Here is a 19,713-nt window from a genome sequence, read left to right on the forward strand (position 1 = left end):
CCACCCAGACCGCCAGCCCACAATGACAGATTCGCTGCTGAGCAGGGTGGTTGTCACGGAAACATGACATCACGTGTGCACTCCGCACCTTTCAGCTCACAGTCTCTCCGGCTCCCGCTCCCTGCCTGTACACAAGCGTCCAGCAAGGATCCCAGCACAACTCCTGTCTGCCCTCAGGGTAGAGTGTAGTCTTACAGGGGCACTCTGATGAGCATATTGAATGTTAAGGAGCACTCTGATGGGCACAACATGGAATGTGCCCAACAGAGTGCCCCTTAACATAAAATGTATTAATCAGAGTGCCCCTTAATATAAATGTGCCCATCAGTGTGTCCCTTAACATGAAATGTGCCCATCAGTATGCCCCTTATTGTATGTTGAGGGCCACTCTGACAGGCACATTTTATGTTAAGGAGCACTCTGATGGGCACATTTTATGTTAAGGAGCACTCTGACGGGCACATTTTAAGTTAAGGGGCACTCTGACAGGTACCTTTTATGTTAAGGAGCACTCTGATGGGCACATTTTATGTTAAGGAGCACTCTGACGGGCACATTTTATGTTAAGGAGCACTCTGATGGGCACATTTTATGTTAAGGTGCACTCTGATGGGCACATTTTATGTTAAGGGGCACTCTGACGGGCACATTTTATGTTAAGGGGCACTCTGACGGTCACATTTTATGTTAAGGGGCACTCTGACGGGCACATTTTATGTTAAGGGGCACTCTGACGGGCACATTTTATGTTAAGGAGCACTCTGATGGGCACATTTTATGTTAAGGGGCACTCTGACGGGCACATTTTATGTTAAGAGGCACTCTGATGGGCACATTTTATGTTAAGGGGCACTCTGATGGCACATTTATGTTAAGGGACACTCTGATGGGCACATTTTATGTTAAGGGGCACTCTGATGGGCACATTTTATGTTAAGGGGCACACTGATGGGCACATTTTATGTTAAGGGGCACTCTGATGGCACATTTATGTTAAGGGGCACTCTGATGGGCACATTTTATGTTAAGGGTCACTCTGATGGCACATTTATGTTAAGGGGCACTCTGATGGCACATTTATGTTAAGGGGCACTCTGATGGGCACATTTTATGTTAAGGGGCACTCTGATGGCACATTTATGTTAAGGGGCACTCTGATGGCACATTTATGTTAAGGGGCACTCTGATGGGCACATTTTATGTTAAGGGGCACTCTGATGGCACATTTATGTTAAGGGGCACTCTGATGGGCACATTTTATGTTAAGGGGCACTCTGATGGCACATTTATGTTAAGGGGCACTCTGATGGACACATTTTATGTTAAGAGGCAGGTCCAGTAAGCACATGCAATGCAAGTAGTTGTAGTGCAATTGTTGGCAGAAATGGGGTTTTTTTGAATGGACATTCTCAACTAATTATATCAAGCAGCATATTTCCTCTATCTATCAGTGTCTGGATTGTTATTTCTCACACTAATAATTTCACTTCCGTCATCCCCATATTGAATCATTCTCTGCAGGCAAATATCAACGAGTTGGAGCTCATTAGTAGGTCAATTGGCTCCTGTTTATATTGTCCCTAGTATGTGTATGAATGAATGTGAGTTAGGGACCTTAGATTGTACGCTTCTTGAGGGTTAGGGACTGATCTGAATGTACAATATATATGTAAAGTGCTGCGTAAATTGAAAGCACTATAAAAGTACCTCTAATAAATAAATAAATAATTAGCTGCTCTCATAAAAGTTTAAAAGAAACATTCCAAAACTGCTGAGTTTTCATCCACCGCCCATTTGAGAAGTAACATTAATTTTTGCAGAGTATCATCAACTTCAACTTCAAGATCTCTCCTCAGTTGTGACTTAAGATAATAAATATTTTAGTGTTTTAATAAATGTGTAAAAGAGATATCAATAACCTGAGTAATAAGTGTTAGCATTTAAAAAAAAAGTTGTTGCTCTATATAGTTTGTAATTATATATATATACATTAGGACAGACCTATTTGGTCATCACATGCTCAGGCTCTGCTTCTTTGGATTTACTAAAACTGGAGAGTGCAAAATCCGAGTGCAGCTCTGCATAGAAACCAATCATCATCCAGGCTTTACTGTCAAAGCTTAATTGAACAAGCTGAAGTTGGAAGATGATTATCTACCATGCACAGCTGCACCAGATTCTGAGTGCATCAGTTTTAGTAAATATCCCCCCAGTGGTTTTGAATTCAGCAAAAAAAAACTCTGATTGCATTGGAAAGCATTACTGTCATTTTTTCTGTTTTGGATATAATCTCAAATTGTAGACTATATTTAAGCTGTCAATTCATTCCCAGTTTCAAATTTGAAATCAACCAAAAGGGTTATCAAACTCACCAGTAGTGGATTGCTTTTTTTTTGTTATTATTTTTGGTGTTATTATTGTTATTATTTTTGTTGTTATTATTGTTATTATTATTATTATTATTATTAATAATAATAATAATAATAATATTATCACTCAGTATTTATATAGGGCCAACAATTTGTAGTGTTTTAAAAAAAGAAGGTAAACTTTACAGTTACAATACAGTGCAAGACAAGAGGGTTTTAGGAGGGCCCTGTTCATGAGAGCTTACAATACATCTTTTTTTTAATTATTATTATTATTATACAGGGTTTACATAGGGTCAATAGTTTATGTAGCGCATTACAAAATAAAGGTAGACGTTATGGTTAAAATACAATGCATGTCAAGGGGGTTAGGATGGTGCTTTTGATGATTACTTGTGATTTTCTGTGGATTCAAAGTGATTGAAATTAACAAAATAATTGTCTGTATATACAGTAAGCAAGCTGGCTGATTAAAAACAATGCAGTGATATCTCAATAGCTGTGAAGAAATGAATCAAAGATATATTGGCTAATCTATAATTCACTGCATATAATTTCAAACATGTCTTAGAGTAAATATATAATAATATAGAAGAACATTGCAATAAATAATCAAAATATGTGGTGACTAAAAATATGTTGTGCTTATGTGTGTATATATATATATATATATTGTATCTATACAGTATATACTGTTATTATATTTATTTAGTTTGTGTGCCAGTTCAAGCACATGTGGGAAAGGCTCAAAAACTCACTAGCATATCTTGAGCGATTATTTATTTATTTATTATTTATTACAGGTACTTATATAGTGCCGTCAATTTACGCAGCTTTTTACATATATATTGTACATTCACATCAGTCCCTAATCCACAAGGCGCATATGTAGAGAGGAGATGTCTCAGCTTAATTCCTGGCTATTTACATTTTGGATTTTGTACTACTTCAGTGGTTTTCCAATGCATTCCCCCTGTTCTAAATATATTCCATAATATAAAATACATTAACAACCCAAGAGGGAGAGTGGTCATTCCATTTAATTGCCATGGCAGGTACTGTATATGCAGGCTTGGGTTTTGGACAGGTACATCACAACCCCAGATAGGTATAACCTCTAGATAATGTACCAGTTTTGGGTGGACTGATCCTTTTGTGAGCACTCTATGAATCACTACATAAATCTATGGCTTTGAAAAAAAAAAAAATCACTGTTTTTCTCCAACAGGTGGAAAGGCTGGTGTGGTCACTCTTGTAGTCTTTGTTCCATTTTGAAGCTTTACAAAAGAGTAGAGTGAACATATGGTAAAAGTACACAAACCCTGTTGAGTAAATGAACCATACTTTACATCAGTAAATCAGATATTTGTTCTCATGCGTATGCCTCATTAGCACACACCAACAAATAAGCAGCATAAAACATTCGGCAGTTTAAAATAAAACTCACAACAAAGCAGTAAGAATGCTTGTGAATTAGAGAAACTGGACTTAAATTTGAGCATTGGTTTGCTCTGTGAATACAGATTTACCGCACTATAGAATATTTATTACATCTCCCCCTAGGTGTGAAGCATCAAATGCTGCTAATAGTCTGGCAAATTATTGCTAAGCATGCACCCATTTTAAGCATTGATCAAGATAAGTGCCTAGGGCTAAAGGGAACCTGTCAGGAGAGAAATGAGGAAGTTTTTCTCTGAAAATACTTATTGCCTGGCTGTCATGCTGACCCAATGACCTAAACACCCTAAAGCCGCCCAAAGATAAATCCAAATTCAGCTACTTCAGAAGGGACCAGCCAAATTTCGGTCCATCTGGTCATTACCACAAAACAGAAGTTGATTTAATGCTGATCAGTGTAATCTGACCGTGGAGAAGTCCCCACTGTCAGAATACAATAGTACAGCGGCAAAAATTCCTCCATTTACCTCCCATGTGTGGATAGGGGAAACTAGTTTGTTTTTTTTCAACTGGTCCTCTGGCTGATAAAAAAAAAATGCATCTATGGCAATCTTAGTCTCTGGAAGATCTTCACTTCATTCTGATTCTAGTTGCTGAATACATTTTTTAGGTCAAATGGGGTTGGTTTACTAAACTGTATCTAACTAACTGTATCTTCCCTATGAAATTTTTTTTTTTTTTACGTCACTTAGTTAAAGCAGAACTACACTGAATCTAAGAACCACAAACCAAAAATGCTGTTTAATTCCATTTTAATATTCATAACAAATTCATCCATGCATCCATGTTTCCATGTTTAATTTAGCTGAAAAGTCATTTTGAAAAAGACTCCCTAGCATTTCTGGTCTTGGCCATTTTAAAGTGGTTGTACAGGCTGAAGGTTTTTACCTTCATGCCTAGAATGGGTGAAGGTAAAAAACCTGTGTGCTGCTCCCTCCACAGCCCCTCCTTTATATTTTCCTGAGCCCCATCTCGATCTAGCAATGTAGATGTAGAGCCTCGGATGTCCGGGGTCTCTCTCTCCTCACTGGCGAAGAGACAGAGAATGCTGAGAAAGCTGTATGTTTCTTGTCGATGTATAGAGCGGAGCTTGGGAACAAACACGCACCAGTGCCCCAAAGTAATTGGTTTGCTACTGGGAGCACTGGTCTAGGGAGAAGAGTCAGGAGAGTCAGCGGGGGACCCGAGAAAAGGAAGATCGTGCCTGCTCTGTGCAAAACCATTGCACAGAGCAGGTAAGTATAACATCTTTGTTATCTTTTAAAATGATCCTTTAGAATCACTTTAAGTAAGGGCAGATAATTCATGTAGCAATTACTTCCTGGAATCCATCTGTCCTTAGCTCAGGGATGCAAGCAGAAGGGTGTGCTTAGCTGTGAAATCCCCTCCTCCCCTCTAGAAGATTCCAGGAATATATGACATCATTTGCATAGGCTTGGAATCTGAATGTAACTGAAGAAATGTAAGAAAACGTTTAAAGACGTACATTTTATTATTACAGGTACTTATATAGCGCTGTCAATTTATGCAGAGCTTTACATATATATATTGTACATTCACATCAGTCCCTAACCCTCAAGGGGTGTATAATCTAAGGTCCCTATCTTACATTCATACATACACATACTAGGGCCAATTTAGACAGGATCCAATTACCCTAACAGCATGTCTTTGGAAAGTGGGAGGAAACCAGACTACCCGGAGGAAACCCACACAGGCACAGGGAGAACATGCAAACCCCAGCCAGGTGGTGCGGAGGTTGGGATTCAAATCAATAACCCTAGTACTGCCAGGCAGAAGTGCTAACCATTTAGCCACTGTGCTGCTATAATATATGTTCCTATTTACTAATGCAGCAAAAGGATTAAAAATAGTCAGGGTTGACTGAGAGTGACATTCCACTCTAAAAAGGTGAGGCTAAGTCAAAATTCAAGATTTTTGCATGCATATGTTTGGATGATGGCAGCCAGCACAGATTCACTTCATTCAGTAAGCTATAGCCAGCCATACATGGATCAAATTTTGGCTAGTTCAGCAGAGATCAGACGAATGTTTATTAAGTTATGGGCAGGTTAGTTGTGCACAAGTTGATCTATCAAATGATTTGTGTACAACCAGTCTGTAGGAAAATTTTCCTTTGACCTGCGCCACTGACTATAGCTGGCAAAGGTGAGGAGTGTGTTTTGACAAGTGGATAAACTCCCCACCATAAGAATACAATAGCACAGTGGGAGGGATTCCATCATCCACATCGAGGAGTACCTGGATGGGGGAATCTGGTTATTTTCTTTTGTTCAACCGGCTGGTCATAAAAAAAAAAAAAAAATGACTCATGTATGGGATGCATAAATATGCATTCCCTTTGCAAAGAAACCTAATTGTCTGCACATTGAAAAACAGGAATTCTACTTGATTAAGTTTATATAACTGCAGGCAGCACAGCTTCACTTCATTCACTAAGTTAGGTATAAATCCACTTTGCGAACAATACATGTTTGACTCTTATACTAAATCAGCCCCAGTGATTCAAAAAGTATTAAAACCCATAAAAGCCAGGCAGCTAACATTTTAAAAAGCAGATAAGCAATGGTAGCCCAATGTTCTTTTGTTTAACTATGACAGAACACTACTGTACACAAATGGCTATAACTTTTTGTTGCAGAGATTTTCCAGTGTGCTAAAAGTATTTTCAACCACACGTCTGATTATTCCTTAAAGAACAATTCTTCCCAGTGCATAAAGCAATTTACAATTATTAACTATCCACAACCTACCTTCCTCTTTATTAAATATTTTAAAACTCTCTAACGTTGACCATCGATGGATTGAAATTTGGCCGGTTCAGCAGGGACTTCTCTCGAACAGGACTGTTAAACGTCCTTTTTATCAGCGCTTGCAGTAATCAGTGTATTCTGAAAGTGGAGGAGCCCCAACTGTCAGAATATAGTAACACAGCGTGGAAGATTTCTCCATCCATTTGGCTTTGTGGATGTGGGAATCCTTTTTTTTTTTCATCCTGCAGGCTGATCGGAAACAAAATATGATCCAAGTGTGGCCAGCCTAAGTTTTGGACCAAAAGAAGATTGTACATTAAAGAACAATTCTTCCCAGTACATAAAGCAATTTATAATTATAAACTATCCACAACCTACCTTTCTCTTTACTAAACATTTTAAAGCTCTCTAACATTGACCATCGATGGATTGAAATTTGGCCGGTTCAGCAGGGACTTCTCTAGAACAGGACTGGGAAACTTCCATTTTATCAGTGCGTGCAGTAATCAGTTTATTCTGACAGTGGAGGAACCCCCACCGTCGGAATACAGTAACACAGTGGGAAGGATTCCTCCATTCACCTAACAAGGGAATCCTTGTTATTTTTTTTTTTTTTTTATCCTGCAAACTGATAAAAAAAAATGATACAAGTGTGACCAGCTTAAATTTTGGACCAAAAGAAGATTGTACACTAACCACTTGCCCTCCAGAGGATTTACCCCCCTTCCTGACCAGGCCATTTTATGTGATACGGCGCTGCGTTATTTTAACTGACAATTGTGCGGTCATGCAATGCTGCACCCAAATGAAATTTACGTCCTTTTTTTCAAACAAATAAAGCTTTCTTTAGATGTTATTTGATCACCTCTGTTGTTTTTATTTTTTGTGCTATAAACAACAAAAGACCGACAATTTTGAGAAAAAAAACTATATTTTTTACTTTTTTGCTATTAAACATGTCCAATAAAAAATCTAATTTTGTCATAAATTTAGGCTAAATTGTATTCTGCTACATGTCTTCGCTAAAAAAAAATCAAAATACGTGTAAACTAATTGGTTTACGTGAAAGTTATAGCGTTTACAAATGGCGGTATATATACTGGAATTTTATTTATTTATTTTACTAGTAATGGCAGCGATCAGCGGCTTATAGCAGCACTGTGGGACTGCAGTGGGCATTTTGACACTGGAGGGGAACTCACTTGGTGGCACTGACATCCCCAGTGACACCAATGCAGTGATCAGTACTAATAAAAAGCACTGCCACTGTACTAATGACACTAGGCAGGACGGGGTTAACATCTGGGGTGATCAAAGGGTTAAGTGTGTGCTGTTTTACTGTGTGCTGTGTGTGTGCTTCACTGTAAGCACACTGCTTTGTATGGCTGTGCTATGCAGAGCCATACAAAGCAATGTGCAGGAGCCGCTAGAGGAGAGATCTGTATTGTTTACATACAGGTCTCTCCCTCATCAGTGATACTCGGCAATCGTCGGGTACCGACAGGGAATGACATGTACGTACACTCAGACCTGAAGTTCTATGAGCCCAGTCTGTGTGCCAGGACATAGTGGCTCATAGGAAACAATTACATAACTGCCATGCTACTCAAAGAGGACTGCCGGTGCTGGATCTAGAAAGAATACAGGAACAGCACTGGAATGTGGACAGGGTAAGTAGAACTCACTTTTTTTCTTTTAACAAGGGTTGGGAGAAGGCTAAAATAAATAAACAGCAACTGGAGTTCCACTTTGATCATGATAGGTTTCTTTCTACAATCTGTATATAAAACTCTCTACAATGAGCAATATAAATAGTCTTTAGTGTGTACAATAGCTTACATTGTATTTGACACAGAAGGCTGAGTTTTGTTGCTTTCTATTTAAAGAGAATCTGTCACCAAAAAAAAAAACGTTTTTTGGTCATGCAGCACTTACTAACTGCTTCAGGTCCGCCCCATAGCAGAAATACTGCTACAGGGCGGTAGCTGTGTGAAAAATCATGTGTGTGTGTGTGTGTATATATATATATATATATATATATATATATATATATATATATTTGTATGTGATTTTTCATTTCTGGCCACAGCTGTCAATCACTGGGTCCCACCGGCACCCGGTGATTGCTGAGCATCTCCGACAGGAGTAAACAAAACGGTTCTCCTCCCTGTCAGCCATGCAAAGCAGTGTGCTTACAGTGAAGCACAAACACAGAACATTGTTGAAAACAGCACACAGTTAACCCATTGTTCTCCCCAGATGTTAACCCCTTCATGTCTAGTGTCATTAGTACAGTGTCAGTGTTTTTTTTTAGCGCTGATCACTGTATTGGTGTCACTGGGTATGTCAGTGATGCCAAGTCAGTTCCCCCCAGTGTCAGAATGCCCACCGCAGTCCTGCTATAAGTTGCTGATCGCTGCCATTACTAGCTAAAATTGAAAAAAAAAAAGCCCAGTATATATACCGCCATTTGTAAAAGCAATTACTTTACACGTATTGGGATATTTTTTTTTGCAAAGACATGTAGCAGAATGCATTTTGGTCTAAATTTATGATGAAATTAGATTTTTTTAATTTCTTTACTGGACATGTTTAATAGCAAAAAGTCAAAAATATTGTTTTTTTTCTCAAAATTGTCGGTCTTTTTTTTTTATAGTGCAAAGAATAAAAAATGCACGGGTGATCAAATACCATCAAAAGAATGCTCAATTCTTGGGAAAAAAAAGAACACAAATTTAATTTTGGTGCAGCGTTACATGACCGCGCAATTGTCAGTTAAAGTAATGCAGCGCTGTAACGCAAAAAATTGCCTGGTTAGGAAGGGGGGTAAATCCTCTGGAGGGCAAGTGGTTAAACAAAGTCAGTGTGGAGTCCCAGGGTGTGGCCATCTTTGACAGCATGCACATGGAGCCCCAAACTCCATGTACATTTCTGCATGAGAGCTCTGAATTTAAACAGAAAACACTATAAAAGGACTTTATAGGTGGTTGTGCAAATAGACACAATCTGATTGCTATCAGGGCATGCTATCTGCAGAGTATACCATAAACACATAAGGTTCGCCCTAACAACCTCACTGTAGAAGAGGAGGGGAATGGAGGGCAGTCACCCACAACCATCCAGACTGGACCATTGTGTTATTTTTTTTCAGGTGCTTATATAGCACTGTCAATTTATGCAGCACTTTACATAGATATTATGCATTCACATCAGTCCCTAACCCTCAAGGGGTGTACAAACTAAGATCCCTAACTTACATTCATACATACACAGGCCAATTTAGACAGGACTCAATTAACCTCCCAGCATGTCTTTGCAGTGTGAGAGGAAACGCACACAGGCATGGGGAGAACATGCAAACTCCATGCAGGTGGTGCTGTGGTTGGGATTTGAATCAACGACCCTAATACTGCCAGGCAGAAGGGCTAACCATTTAGCCACTGCAATATTTTAACGGCACAGTGACACATGTCACTCTTTAAGTAATGTATCATTTTATTTTCCATTTCTACTTTTTTATAAAAGGAAGAGCTTGTCTTTTTTTCAGTTTTATGATATTAGTTTAGGTTCGGGTATTCTTACAAGTAAAAAACTGAATATGGAAAAACACAAACATATTTATATACATTTTTTGAAAAAAAAATCTTTGTACAGAACTTTGGTAAGACCTTTTGAATTCTCTAACTCTGTATTTATTCCTAGGTTACATCTTTTATCATCTAATTAACAATCTTGCTAGTTACAAAAGTAGCTTTCTTAGGTATATTATTATTATGTAAAACATTAAGGATCACAATGAAAAAAAGTAGCATTTATTATCATACATGTTAAATCACTCTGTCCTGCTTTGTTAGAGATTATCTACCATTTTCAATAGCATAGCAGAAAGCACAGTGAAGCTGGGGATTTACTACACTACTCTGTGCCTGCACAATGGAAACAAATATTCAATAGTGACACCCATACTAGATTTAGTATTACAATGTATAAGAGATGTGGACACTGACAAGCTCAGGGGTTACATGATATTTTGTTAATTGGCTGCATGTGTAAACGTCGAAGGACATATTTCTTTCACATTACTGAATGCATGATGCTATACTCACAGCTACTTCAATTTCAATTGTTATGTAATGCCAGCAGCCACTGATAAACTACACATCATACTGCTGGGAAGTATTATTTTGGCTTAGATGGTTTGCTAGAGGACTTTTAGACCCACAAACCTGTTTATTATCAAATAACCATTCTGGTGCCCATAGCCATGAGATGGCAGTTTCCCATTCCATATGTTTTTGGTTGGCTCCTATGAAGATCTTTCATCTATTAGCTAGCTGCAGTTGCCACCAACCATGGCTCAACTGGTTGAATAGCCATTGGACAGGATAGAAAACTTTATCCAAGTATGTGATGGACGGGCAACACAGTGGTTAAATGGTTAGCACTTCTGCCTGGCAGCACTAGGGTTGTTGGATAAAATCTGATGTGAATGTACAAAATATATATATGTAAAGCGCTGCGTAAATTGACGGCGCTATACAAGTACCTGAAATAAATAAATAAATCACAACCTCAGCTTCAGCTGCCTGGAGTTTGTGTGTTCTCCCTGTGCCTGTGTGGGTTTCCTCCCATACTCCAAAGACATGCGGGTAAGTTAATTGGATCCTGCCTAAATTGGCCTAGTATGTGTTTTATTAATATAAGTTAAGGACCTTAGATTGTACACCCTTTCAGAGTTAGGGTCTGATGTGAATGTACAATATATATGTAAAGTGCTGCATAAATTGATGGTGCTATATAAGTACATAAAATAAATAAATATGATTATACCACTGATGAGCCAGCAACACAGGTGTCTGCAGCAGTTAACTCCACAATGGTTATTCATGGGAACACATTGAAATACACTGGAGATGCCTGGGGGTGTTCAAGTTATGCCTATATTGTTATTATATAGCGCCAACAGTTTTCTCAGCGCTTTACAATATAATGGGAGACAATACAGCAAAAATACAGATCAATATAAGAGGGTTAGGAGGGCCTGATCCTGGGAGCTTACAATCTAAGAGGGTATATGCCCAATTGTCATTTAGTGTTTATGGCCAGCTTCAGTGAATATATTATTTTTATATAGTTTTAATTCTGCTTAATCTGGAAACAAACACAAATTTACTTTCCTATAAAAACTCCAGTAGGACATATAATTGTACGCAGAACATACCATCCATGTTATCTATCACATCACTAGTGACAACAAAGTGACTCCTGACATCACATCAAGGTCTCTTGAAAGATGACCTTTTTTTATTCTTTCATTACCCATATAAAATAGAGAATATTACACCAATTCTAAGCTAAAATGATGGTAGCTCTTTGCACATATATAGAGGGGCACACACATCTAATAAAAGGCTCAATGAATAGGCAGAACCAGAGCCAGCTATAGGGTATCCAGAGACAGGGAGATTTCTCACTGACAAAAGTAGTTGCCTTTCTTAACTCAAAAAGAAATATTTTCTCCCTTCCCACATGGAAAAATTTAACATTTGACTCTTGGAAGTGCTAGTTAATATTATCATGACAGGAGCCCTACATGGCTCAGTCATTGCAGAACTGGTCACACATATTAAAACCTGATTGCACTATCTCTATAAATCCTCCTTTGTCTCACAGTACGAGACTGTTGATAAATCTAAAGTTTACCATGCACGTTACAGTCTCATCGTATCGCCTTTGCATCTGCTAAAACTATATACCCGGATTTCTCAACCAGGGTTCCTCCAGAGGTTGCTAGGGATTCATTCAGCAACGAGCAATATCCCTCTCTCAGATAGGTTCCCGCTGACACCATTGACATTTTAGCTATCTATAAGGGGTAATTCTTCTCAATGACCTTATGTTTAAGGAACATTCTTCCCATTGACCATCACTCGAATGTATCATGAGCTGTAGATACAGTAATTTTTAGCAGGGGTTCCCCGAGACCAAAAAAGTCATTGCAAGGGTTCCTCTGCGTTAAAAGGGTTGAGAAAGGCTGCTATATACTACCAGGACCTGCCTAATCTATTTATTTATTACAGGTACTTATGTAGAGCTGTCCATTGATACAGTGCTTTACATATATATTGTATATTCACATCAGTCCCTAACCCTTGGGGGGCATGCAGTCTAGGGTCCCTAACTCACATTCATACTAGGGCCAATTTGGACAGAGCCTACCAGCATGTCTTTGGAGTGTGGGAGGAAACTGGAGTGCCTGGAGGAAACCCATGCAGTCACAGGGACAGCATGCAAACTCCAGGCAGGTGGTGCCATGGTTGGGATTTGAACCAATGACCCTAGTAATGCCAGGTGGAGGTGCTAACCATGTAGGCACTGTGCTGGCCCCCAGTTAGCCCATCAATTAGTATCCAATCTGGCAGGCCCTTACAATACATATTATGGTGTCCGTTTATGACACAGAGAATAACTGTGATTCTGAGGATCGTAGCTATTCTCTGATCATTCACAGTTTATGACACTCAGGAGATCAGCGGGGAACATGTTCAGCCCTTCACTGGAGATCTGTGTTCTCCCTCCAGATTCTCCATCCCAGAGCTGGAGAATCGGAGGAACCGAAAACTAAGCAGCGATAATTTACCTCTGTTTAGTAAACTGATCTTTTACTGTAATCTCGGGAGATTATTGTAAAATCAGCCGTTTTCCAGTGTTTGTAGACCGTTCTCCAGCGTTTGTAGACTGTTCTCCCTTCGTTCGGAGAACTGATCTACACCGCTTCATAAAAGGAATTCACAGGAGAACTGTGTTCTCTGAGAATGCCGGAGAACTGAGCAGCGATCATTTACCACTGGTTCATAAACGGACACCTATATACTGTATGTATAAGATGCTCTGCTCTCAAAAATGACCTTTAACCCACATACCATGTAGAGAAATGAATTTAGGGTCCATACACACTAGTGTTTAGGCTTGTTTACCGATTTTTTTTCTGCCAGAAAACTGCTGTAAAAATACAAACCAGTTTTTTTTCTGCCTCTAAACAGTTTAAAAGATGCCTGTAAACAACCTAATGCGCATGGACACATAAGATAACATTGGGCTGCTTCTATTGGCAAAACACAACTCTTCTAGAAGCTGTGTTTTCTTTAAGCCAGTGTGCATGGGCCAGGATCCAAGCACACTGGCTTCAAAATACGCTGCACCTAGAGGAGTTTAGTGTTTTGCCTGTAGAAGCAACTAATGTTATCCTCAGGGGTTTATTTACTAAGTCTCCGATCACACTGGGTGGGACTTGGCATGAGATTTGTATGCCATACCACTCTTAGATTGTAAGCTCCAAGGAGCAGGGCCTTCCTAACCCTCTTGTATTGAACTGTATTGTCTCCCGTTATTTTGTATGTTATTTGCTGAGCAAACTGTTGGTGCTATATAAATCCTGTATAATAATAATAAGTAGCACCCTATTGTCTGCAATTACAGTGGTCATATCAGTGCGGTTCCGACTTGGTCGGAGCTGCAAAGATTTCTTAAGTAGCGCACTACTTTTGGTGCGATTTGCATAGACATCTGTGTCAGATGTCTTGCAAATCGCACTTCAAATTGGCATGTCATCCAATTTTGAAATCTCAGAATCTGGTGCACCTGTGCATGGTAGCCAATCAGCTTCTAACCCCATCCTGTCAAATTAAACTTTGGCAATAAAACCTGGAAGCTGATTGGTTTCTATGCAGCAGTGAGCCTGATCTTGCACTCTCCAGCTTTACATCCTGGTCACACCGATCCTGACTTTGAAATCATGCAATTTACAGTGAAGTCGCGTGATTTGAAAGTCAGGATCGGCGTGACCGGGATGTAAAGCTGAAGAGTGCAAGATCAGGCTCACTTTGGCATAGAAACCAATCAGCTTCCAGGTTTTATTGCCAAAGCTTAATTTGACAAGCTGAGGCTAGAATTTGATTGGATGTACCAGAATCTAAGTGAGCCAGCTTTAGTAAATCTCCCCCCATGCGTCCATGCACGTTACGTCATTTAGAGGCATATTTAAGCTCTGCATTTAAAGGCAGAAGAAAAACCCTCCTATTTTGCATTTTTGAGAGCAGTTTTCTGGCAGAAAAAAACACTAAATGCTCCTAAATGCTAGTACAAAAAAATGCTCAAAATTAGCGTTTATTTTTTTTGTGCCAAGAGCACTGCCAATTTTTTTAAGCTGGACCCTAAAAGCAGCCATGCGATATCCTAAGGGGCATACAACAAATAATCCCAAAGTATGCGCAGCACAAAATAATAATAATTATTATTATTATTATTATTATTATTAATAAATACAGTATTTGTAAAAATTATACAAGTTATTAAAAAAAGCTTTTTTATCCCTTAGACAACAATTTCTGATTTTTACACACACAGACATATATATATATATACTGTATATATACAGTATATATATATATATATATATATATATAGGGGCGGACTGACCATTCGAGCATTCGGGCACTGCCCGAGGGCCCGGGGTCAGTAGGGGGCCCCATGATATGCCCCTGGTATTTTTTTTATGGGTGTGCTTTGGGTGTGCTTTGAGTGTGGGTAAGGACACAGGGGCCCCATGATCCCCTATTGCCCGGGGGCCCCATGAGTTGTCGGTCCACCCCTGTATATATATATATATTTATATATAAAATGTATTGCACTACAGAGTTGCTGGTAAAGGAGATTGTATATATACAGTGTGTGTAATATATATATATATGTGTGTGTGTATATATATATATACACACATACAGTATATATAAAATGTCTTGCACTACAGAGTTGCTGGTAAAGGAGATTGTATATATACAGTGTGTATATATATATATATATATATATACACATACAGTATATATATACAATTTCTTGCGCTACAGAGTTGCTGGTAAAGGAGATTGTATACTCAGATTGTAAAGTGTGTGGTGAGTTTAGATGAGATTGCAAGATGATTGTTCAGACTCGGTGCTTCTTAAACAGTAGGGCATACACAATGAATATGCAAACTGGAATTTTAAGACCTCCCATGTGTGTCAGATTGTTCAGCAAATAGTGGCTAAACTTTACTAATAGTTCTGCAATTTGCATTTAAGACCTAGACGCATTTTGAATATGCTGTATAGAAAGTAATGTACTAAAGTGACACTAGCCTGTGTTCCCTGACAACACCCAATCTTCCGCATAGGGATTTAAAAGAAAAATGTAACTTGTGCTTGTCTACATGAAGCAATAAAACTATATCTATGAATTTCTAAAAGGGTGGGTTTTTTTTGTTTTTACGTTTTTTGTTTTTTTTTTAAGTTTTGCAAGATGAGTGGTTCTGTGAAAAAAAAGTTGTAACTAAAACAATCCTTTAGTAAATTACCACCATAGACAGAACAAAGCAAGGTTACAGCCATCATTGTCTAAGGTGTGTGCCAGTTCACTAGGTGTACAGCTCACGTCCTTGTTCCCATGAGTCCTCCCAGGCACATTACACACAGGTATATGTAGGGAGATCAGTACACCTCTGTGCATAACTTAGTGCCAAGCCATTAGTCACCCCCAATAATGTGCTCATGTATTTTCTCTCAGCACCCCTCAAGCAGAAGTACTAGGCTGCCCTGGACTAAATGAGTTCACTAAATCTTCTCTGATTTATGTACTTTGAAATTAGCTGCATATTCAGCTTTGCTATTCAGGACTTTGCTTTGGAAAAAAAACTTAATAGCCACAAACAGCAACAAATTATCTTTGAAAAAAACTACCCCCTTAGAAAATTCAGTTTTATTAGGATACAGTCAATGTTTTCCCCTTTGTATTAATCTAACAAAGAGATTAAAACTGCAATTACCGCTTTATGATTCAAAGCAGCCATTTGTACTAGCAGGATCTGCTGGCTTTTATTGGAGAGCAGGAGAATTTCCTGGTTAAAGTAGATGTATTAAGCAAATATTTGAAAGGAAAGAGTAAACATCATCAAAACATGCTCACTTACGTGCAGTAAGAGGCGGCAGTTATTTTTGTTATCCGACTATTCTTTTACAGTTAAAGAATTCTTTTTTTTTTTTTTTTAGTTTCTGGACTGTGAGTGTCATTTAACGCAGACTGGCTGCCGGCAAGTGCCAACCCTCATTTCTGATGTAGTATTAAAGGTACATAGAGGAGAGTACACAAAAACGTCCAACTGGTGGCCTGATTTACTAAAGAATCAACACAACCTCACAACACACACCATTGCTTGTTATGTTACAAGTTAAGAGTGAATCTTTAAACAAGGCCATAATATAACTAATGTATGATTAAAAAAAATATATATATATATATTGCAATAAAAAGCAGCAAGAGGGAAAAAAAGGATAGGAACATACCCCCTGGATGCAATGAATACAACTACTTTAGCTAGATGTAATTTGTTTAGGAATATTCAGACACTTGTTCTTAATGGTAATATTACATACCTTAAAAATGACACTTTGGTAAAACCTTCCGAGAGTGCAAAAAAAAACAAACTTAATAATAGTTTATGTCGCCTTTGGATGCACTAGGACGAAGAGAATAATAATAAATATATATAATGTATATATACACACACAAACGTTTTATATTAGATATAAGCACAAATGAATATATATATGTATATATATATATATATATATATATATATATAAATATATACCTAAATACATACATATATATATTCATTTGTGCTTATATCTAATATAAAAAGTGTGTGTGTGTGTATATATATATATATATATATATATATATATATAAAAGATCCATTGCCCTGGTGTACCAAAAGGTGTATATTATACATTAGTTGCACACACATACCCGTATATATAAAATCTATTTCATAATGAAAGAAAATTTTAATAAATAAATAAAAATAGTATTAATATAAATAAATAAAATGTGTATATATATATATATATATATATACATACACATTGTATTTATTTATATATATTTATATTAATACTATTTTTATTTATTTATTACAATTTTCTTTAATTATGATTTTTTTCTTTGCTTTTATATATATATATATATATATATATATATATATATATATATATCAATTGCCCTGTTGTATCAAAAGGTATACATTAGTTATATATAAGCTATACATGCACACACATATATATAGAATCTATGAGATATACAAAAATATAGATATATGTATTAGTATATAAATTCTATATATATATATGTGTGTGTGTTTAGTGCAAATTGAAGCACCAGGTGTAATATAATGTTACGGGATTTATTTTTAACCGTAAATTAATACCATAACCTAATAACTGCAGCGGCAGTAGTAAGACTTCGTGAAAGTGACCTGTACAGACAGCACTGTAATGCTAAGGTTACTTTATGTTGGGACTTTTATTAGTTTGTTTAAAGCAAAAAATAAAATAGATAAATTAAAACTAAAAACTGTAACAAACACAACCAGACAGGTTTAATGCAAAAAATAAAGTAGATACATTAAAACAAAAAATGTAACAAACAACCAGACAGGTTTAAAGCAAAAAAAATAAAATGGATACATTAAAACAAAAAATGTAACAAACACAACCAGACACGTTTAAAGCAAAAAAAAATAAAATAGATATATTAAAACAAAAAATGTAACAAGTACAACCAGACAAGTTTAGAGATATTCTATGGAAGTTATTGAAAACAGAAAGAGTTTATTTGTCGGGATTGTTGTATCAAAAATCCTAATCAGCCATATTACTCTTCCAGGATATTAAACTTCTAGGATGACAAGAATGTTTTTTAGAATACAAGGGAACACAGAAAAGGTGGTGTAAGACACCGCTAGACGCCTTATGTGAACTGTGCTGTAAAGACTATTTTTTCTACTTAACTTGGGGACCAATCGATGATAATATTATATAAAATGATAGTAAAGTACACTTGCTCTTATTTTACCTCTAATACAACTATATTTCATTTATAGGGTCCTTGGAGGAAAAAACGTTTATCCCTGGCAAGCCAGCAATCGCTGTCCCCTGAGTGAGAGAGAATTTCCTCTATCATACTGTAAGTCAATGCCCGGGTATGTAGGCACTCACCTTAGCATTCTGTCCACCTCGGCCCTCTGCTCAGCCGCCTCCTCGGTGTTTAGGGACTGCAGCTCCTTAAGAATTGGTGGGGTGTCAAAGTCCTCCCCATCCTCAGATCCCTCGTCCCCAGAAAGTTTGCCCTTATGGTGCCCATTGGTAAGTGTGTGGAAGACAGGCTTGGTGTCAGGGTCCTGCCCAGGGGACATCTGCATGTCCTCCAGCTTGACCCCAAAGCTGGGCGAGGGAATAAGATCCTCCAGCGCCTGGATCAGGACCTCCTTGGTTATTCCAGAATTCAGGAGAGCATTTAATAGTTCCTGCTGTAGTGAGGATAATTTGGAAACCATTTTACAAAGGGGAAGGAGGGGGAAAAAGTGGAGAAGGGAAAAAGAGGAATCTTCTTGGCACTGAGCACCTGTTCTTGTGGTGCCCACTGAAGATCCAGGGAAGCTCCTACAAAGGGCCTGCTCCTTCTAACTAGCCATGCTCTCCTCCATCGGGCAATATAAATCATGCAAATGAGTGGGAAGGCAGCCAGTCATCCAGAGTGCAGGGGAAGGAGGAGAAGGTAGGCTGGCCTCATCTCCCAGTCTATGCTGGTGACAACACATTTATTGGCTCTGTTTATTGGTCAGACTTTAGGTGAACTTTGGACTTGTTACGCCAGAAGCCAGCCACCAAGTGCACAAAGCAGAGAAAAAAAACTCCTTGCTGCTCTTAGCTGAGCTGCACCTTCAGTCAAGCAAGTTATTCAGTTCATTGAAGACAATGGGATCATCTACTATATGCCTGGGTGGAAGCATTACACTCACAATCGTTTATAGGGTTAACAAGTAAAACGTGTTCACAAAATGTGCCCTCATTCAGTGCGTCTGTGTTCTGTTTAGAATTAAAGCTGGAGTAACATTTTTATGGTTTATAATGTAAAGGCACACAATCAATCAATGCTTTAAAATGTCCATTATATTACATCTAGTGTCACTATAGCCAGGATCCTAGTTATTAATTTATAGTATAATCCCAATAATCAAA

At 37.9% G+C, this 19,713-nt stretch overlaps 1 protein-coding gene across 1 annotated transcript in view; it reads right to left on the reverse strand.

The window, feature by feature from the left end:
* Positions 1–19,139, reverse strand: part of HNF1B (HNF1 homeobox B) — a 96,535-nt gene extending 77,396 nt beyond the window's left edge. The window contains exon 1 of the mRNA XM_089673597.1: positions 18,691–19,139. Coding sequence (XP_089529723.1) covers positions 18,691–19,028 — 338 coding nt within the window. The 5' untranslated portion in view covers positions 19,029–19,139. The remainder of the gene's footprint in view (positions 1–18,690) is intronic.
* Between the last annotated feature and the right edge of the window lie 574 nt (positions 19,140–19,713).

The sequence above is a fragment of the Staurois parvus genome, unplaced genomic scaffold (genome assembly GCF_062004578.1).
Source record: "Staurois parvus isolate SC_StPar_1 unplaced genomic scaffold, SC_StPar_1.0 ptg000142l, whole genome shotgun sequence".
In the NCBI taxonomy this organism is placed as follows: Eukaryota; Metazoa; Chordata; class Amphibia; order Anura; family Ranidae; genus Staurois; species Staurois parvus.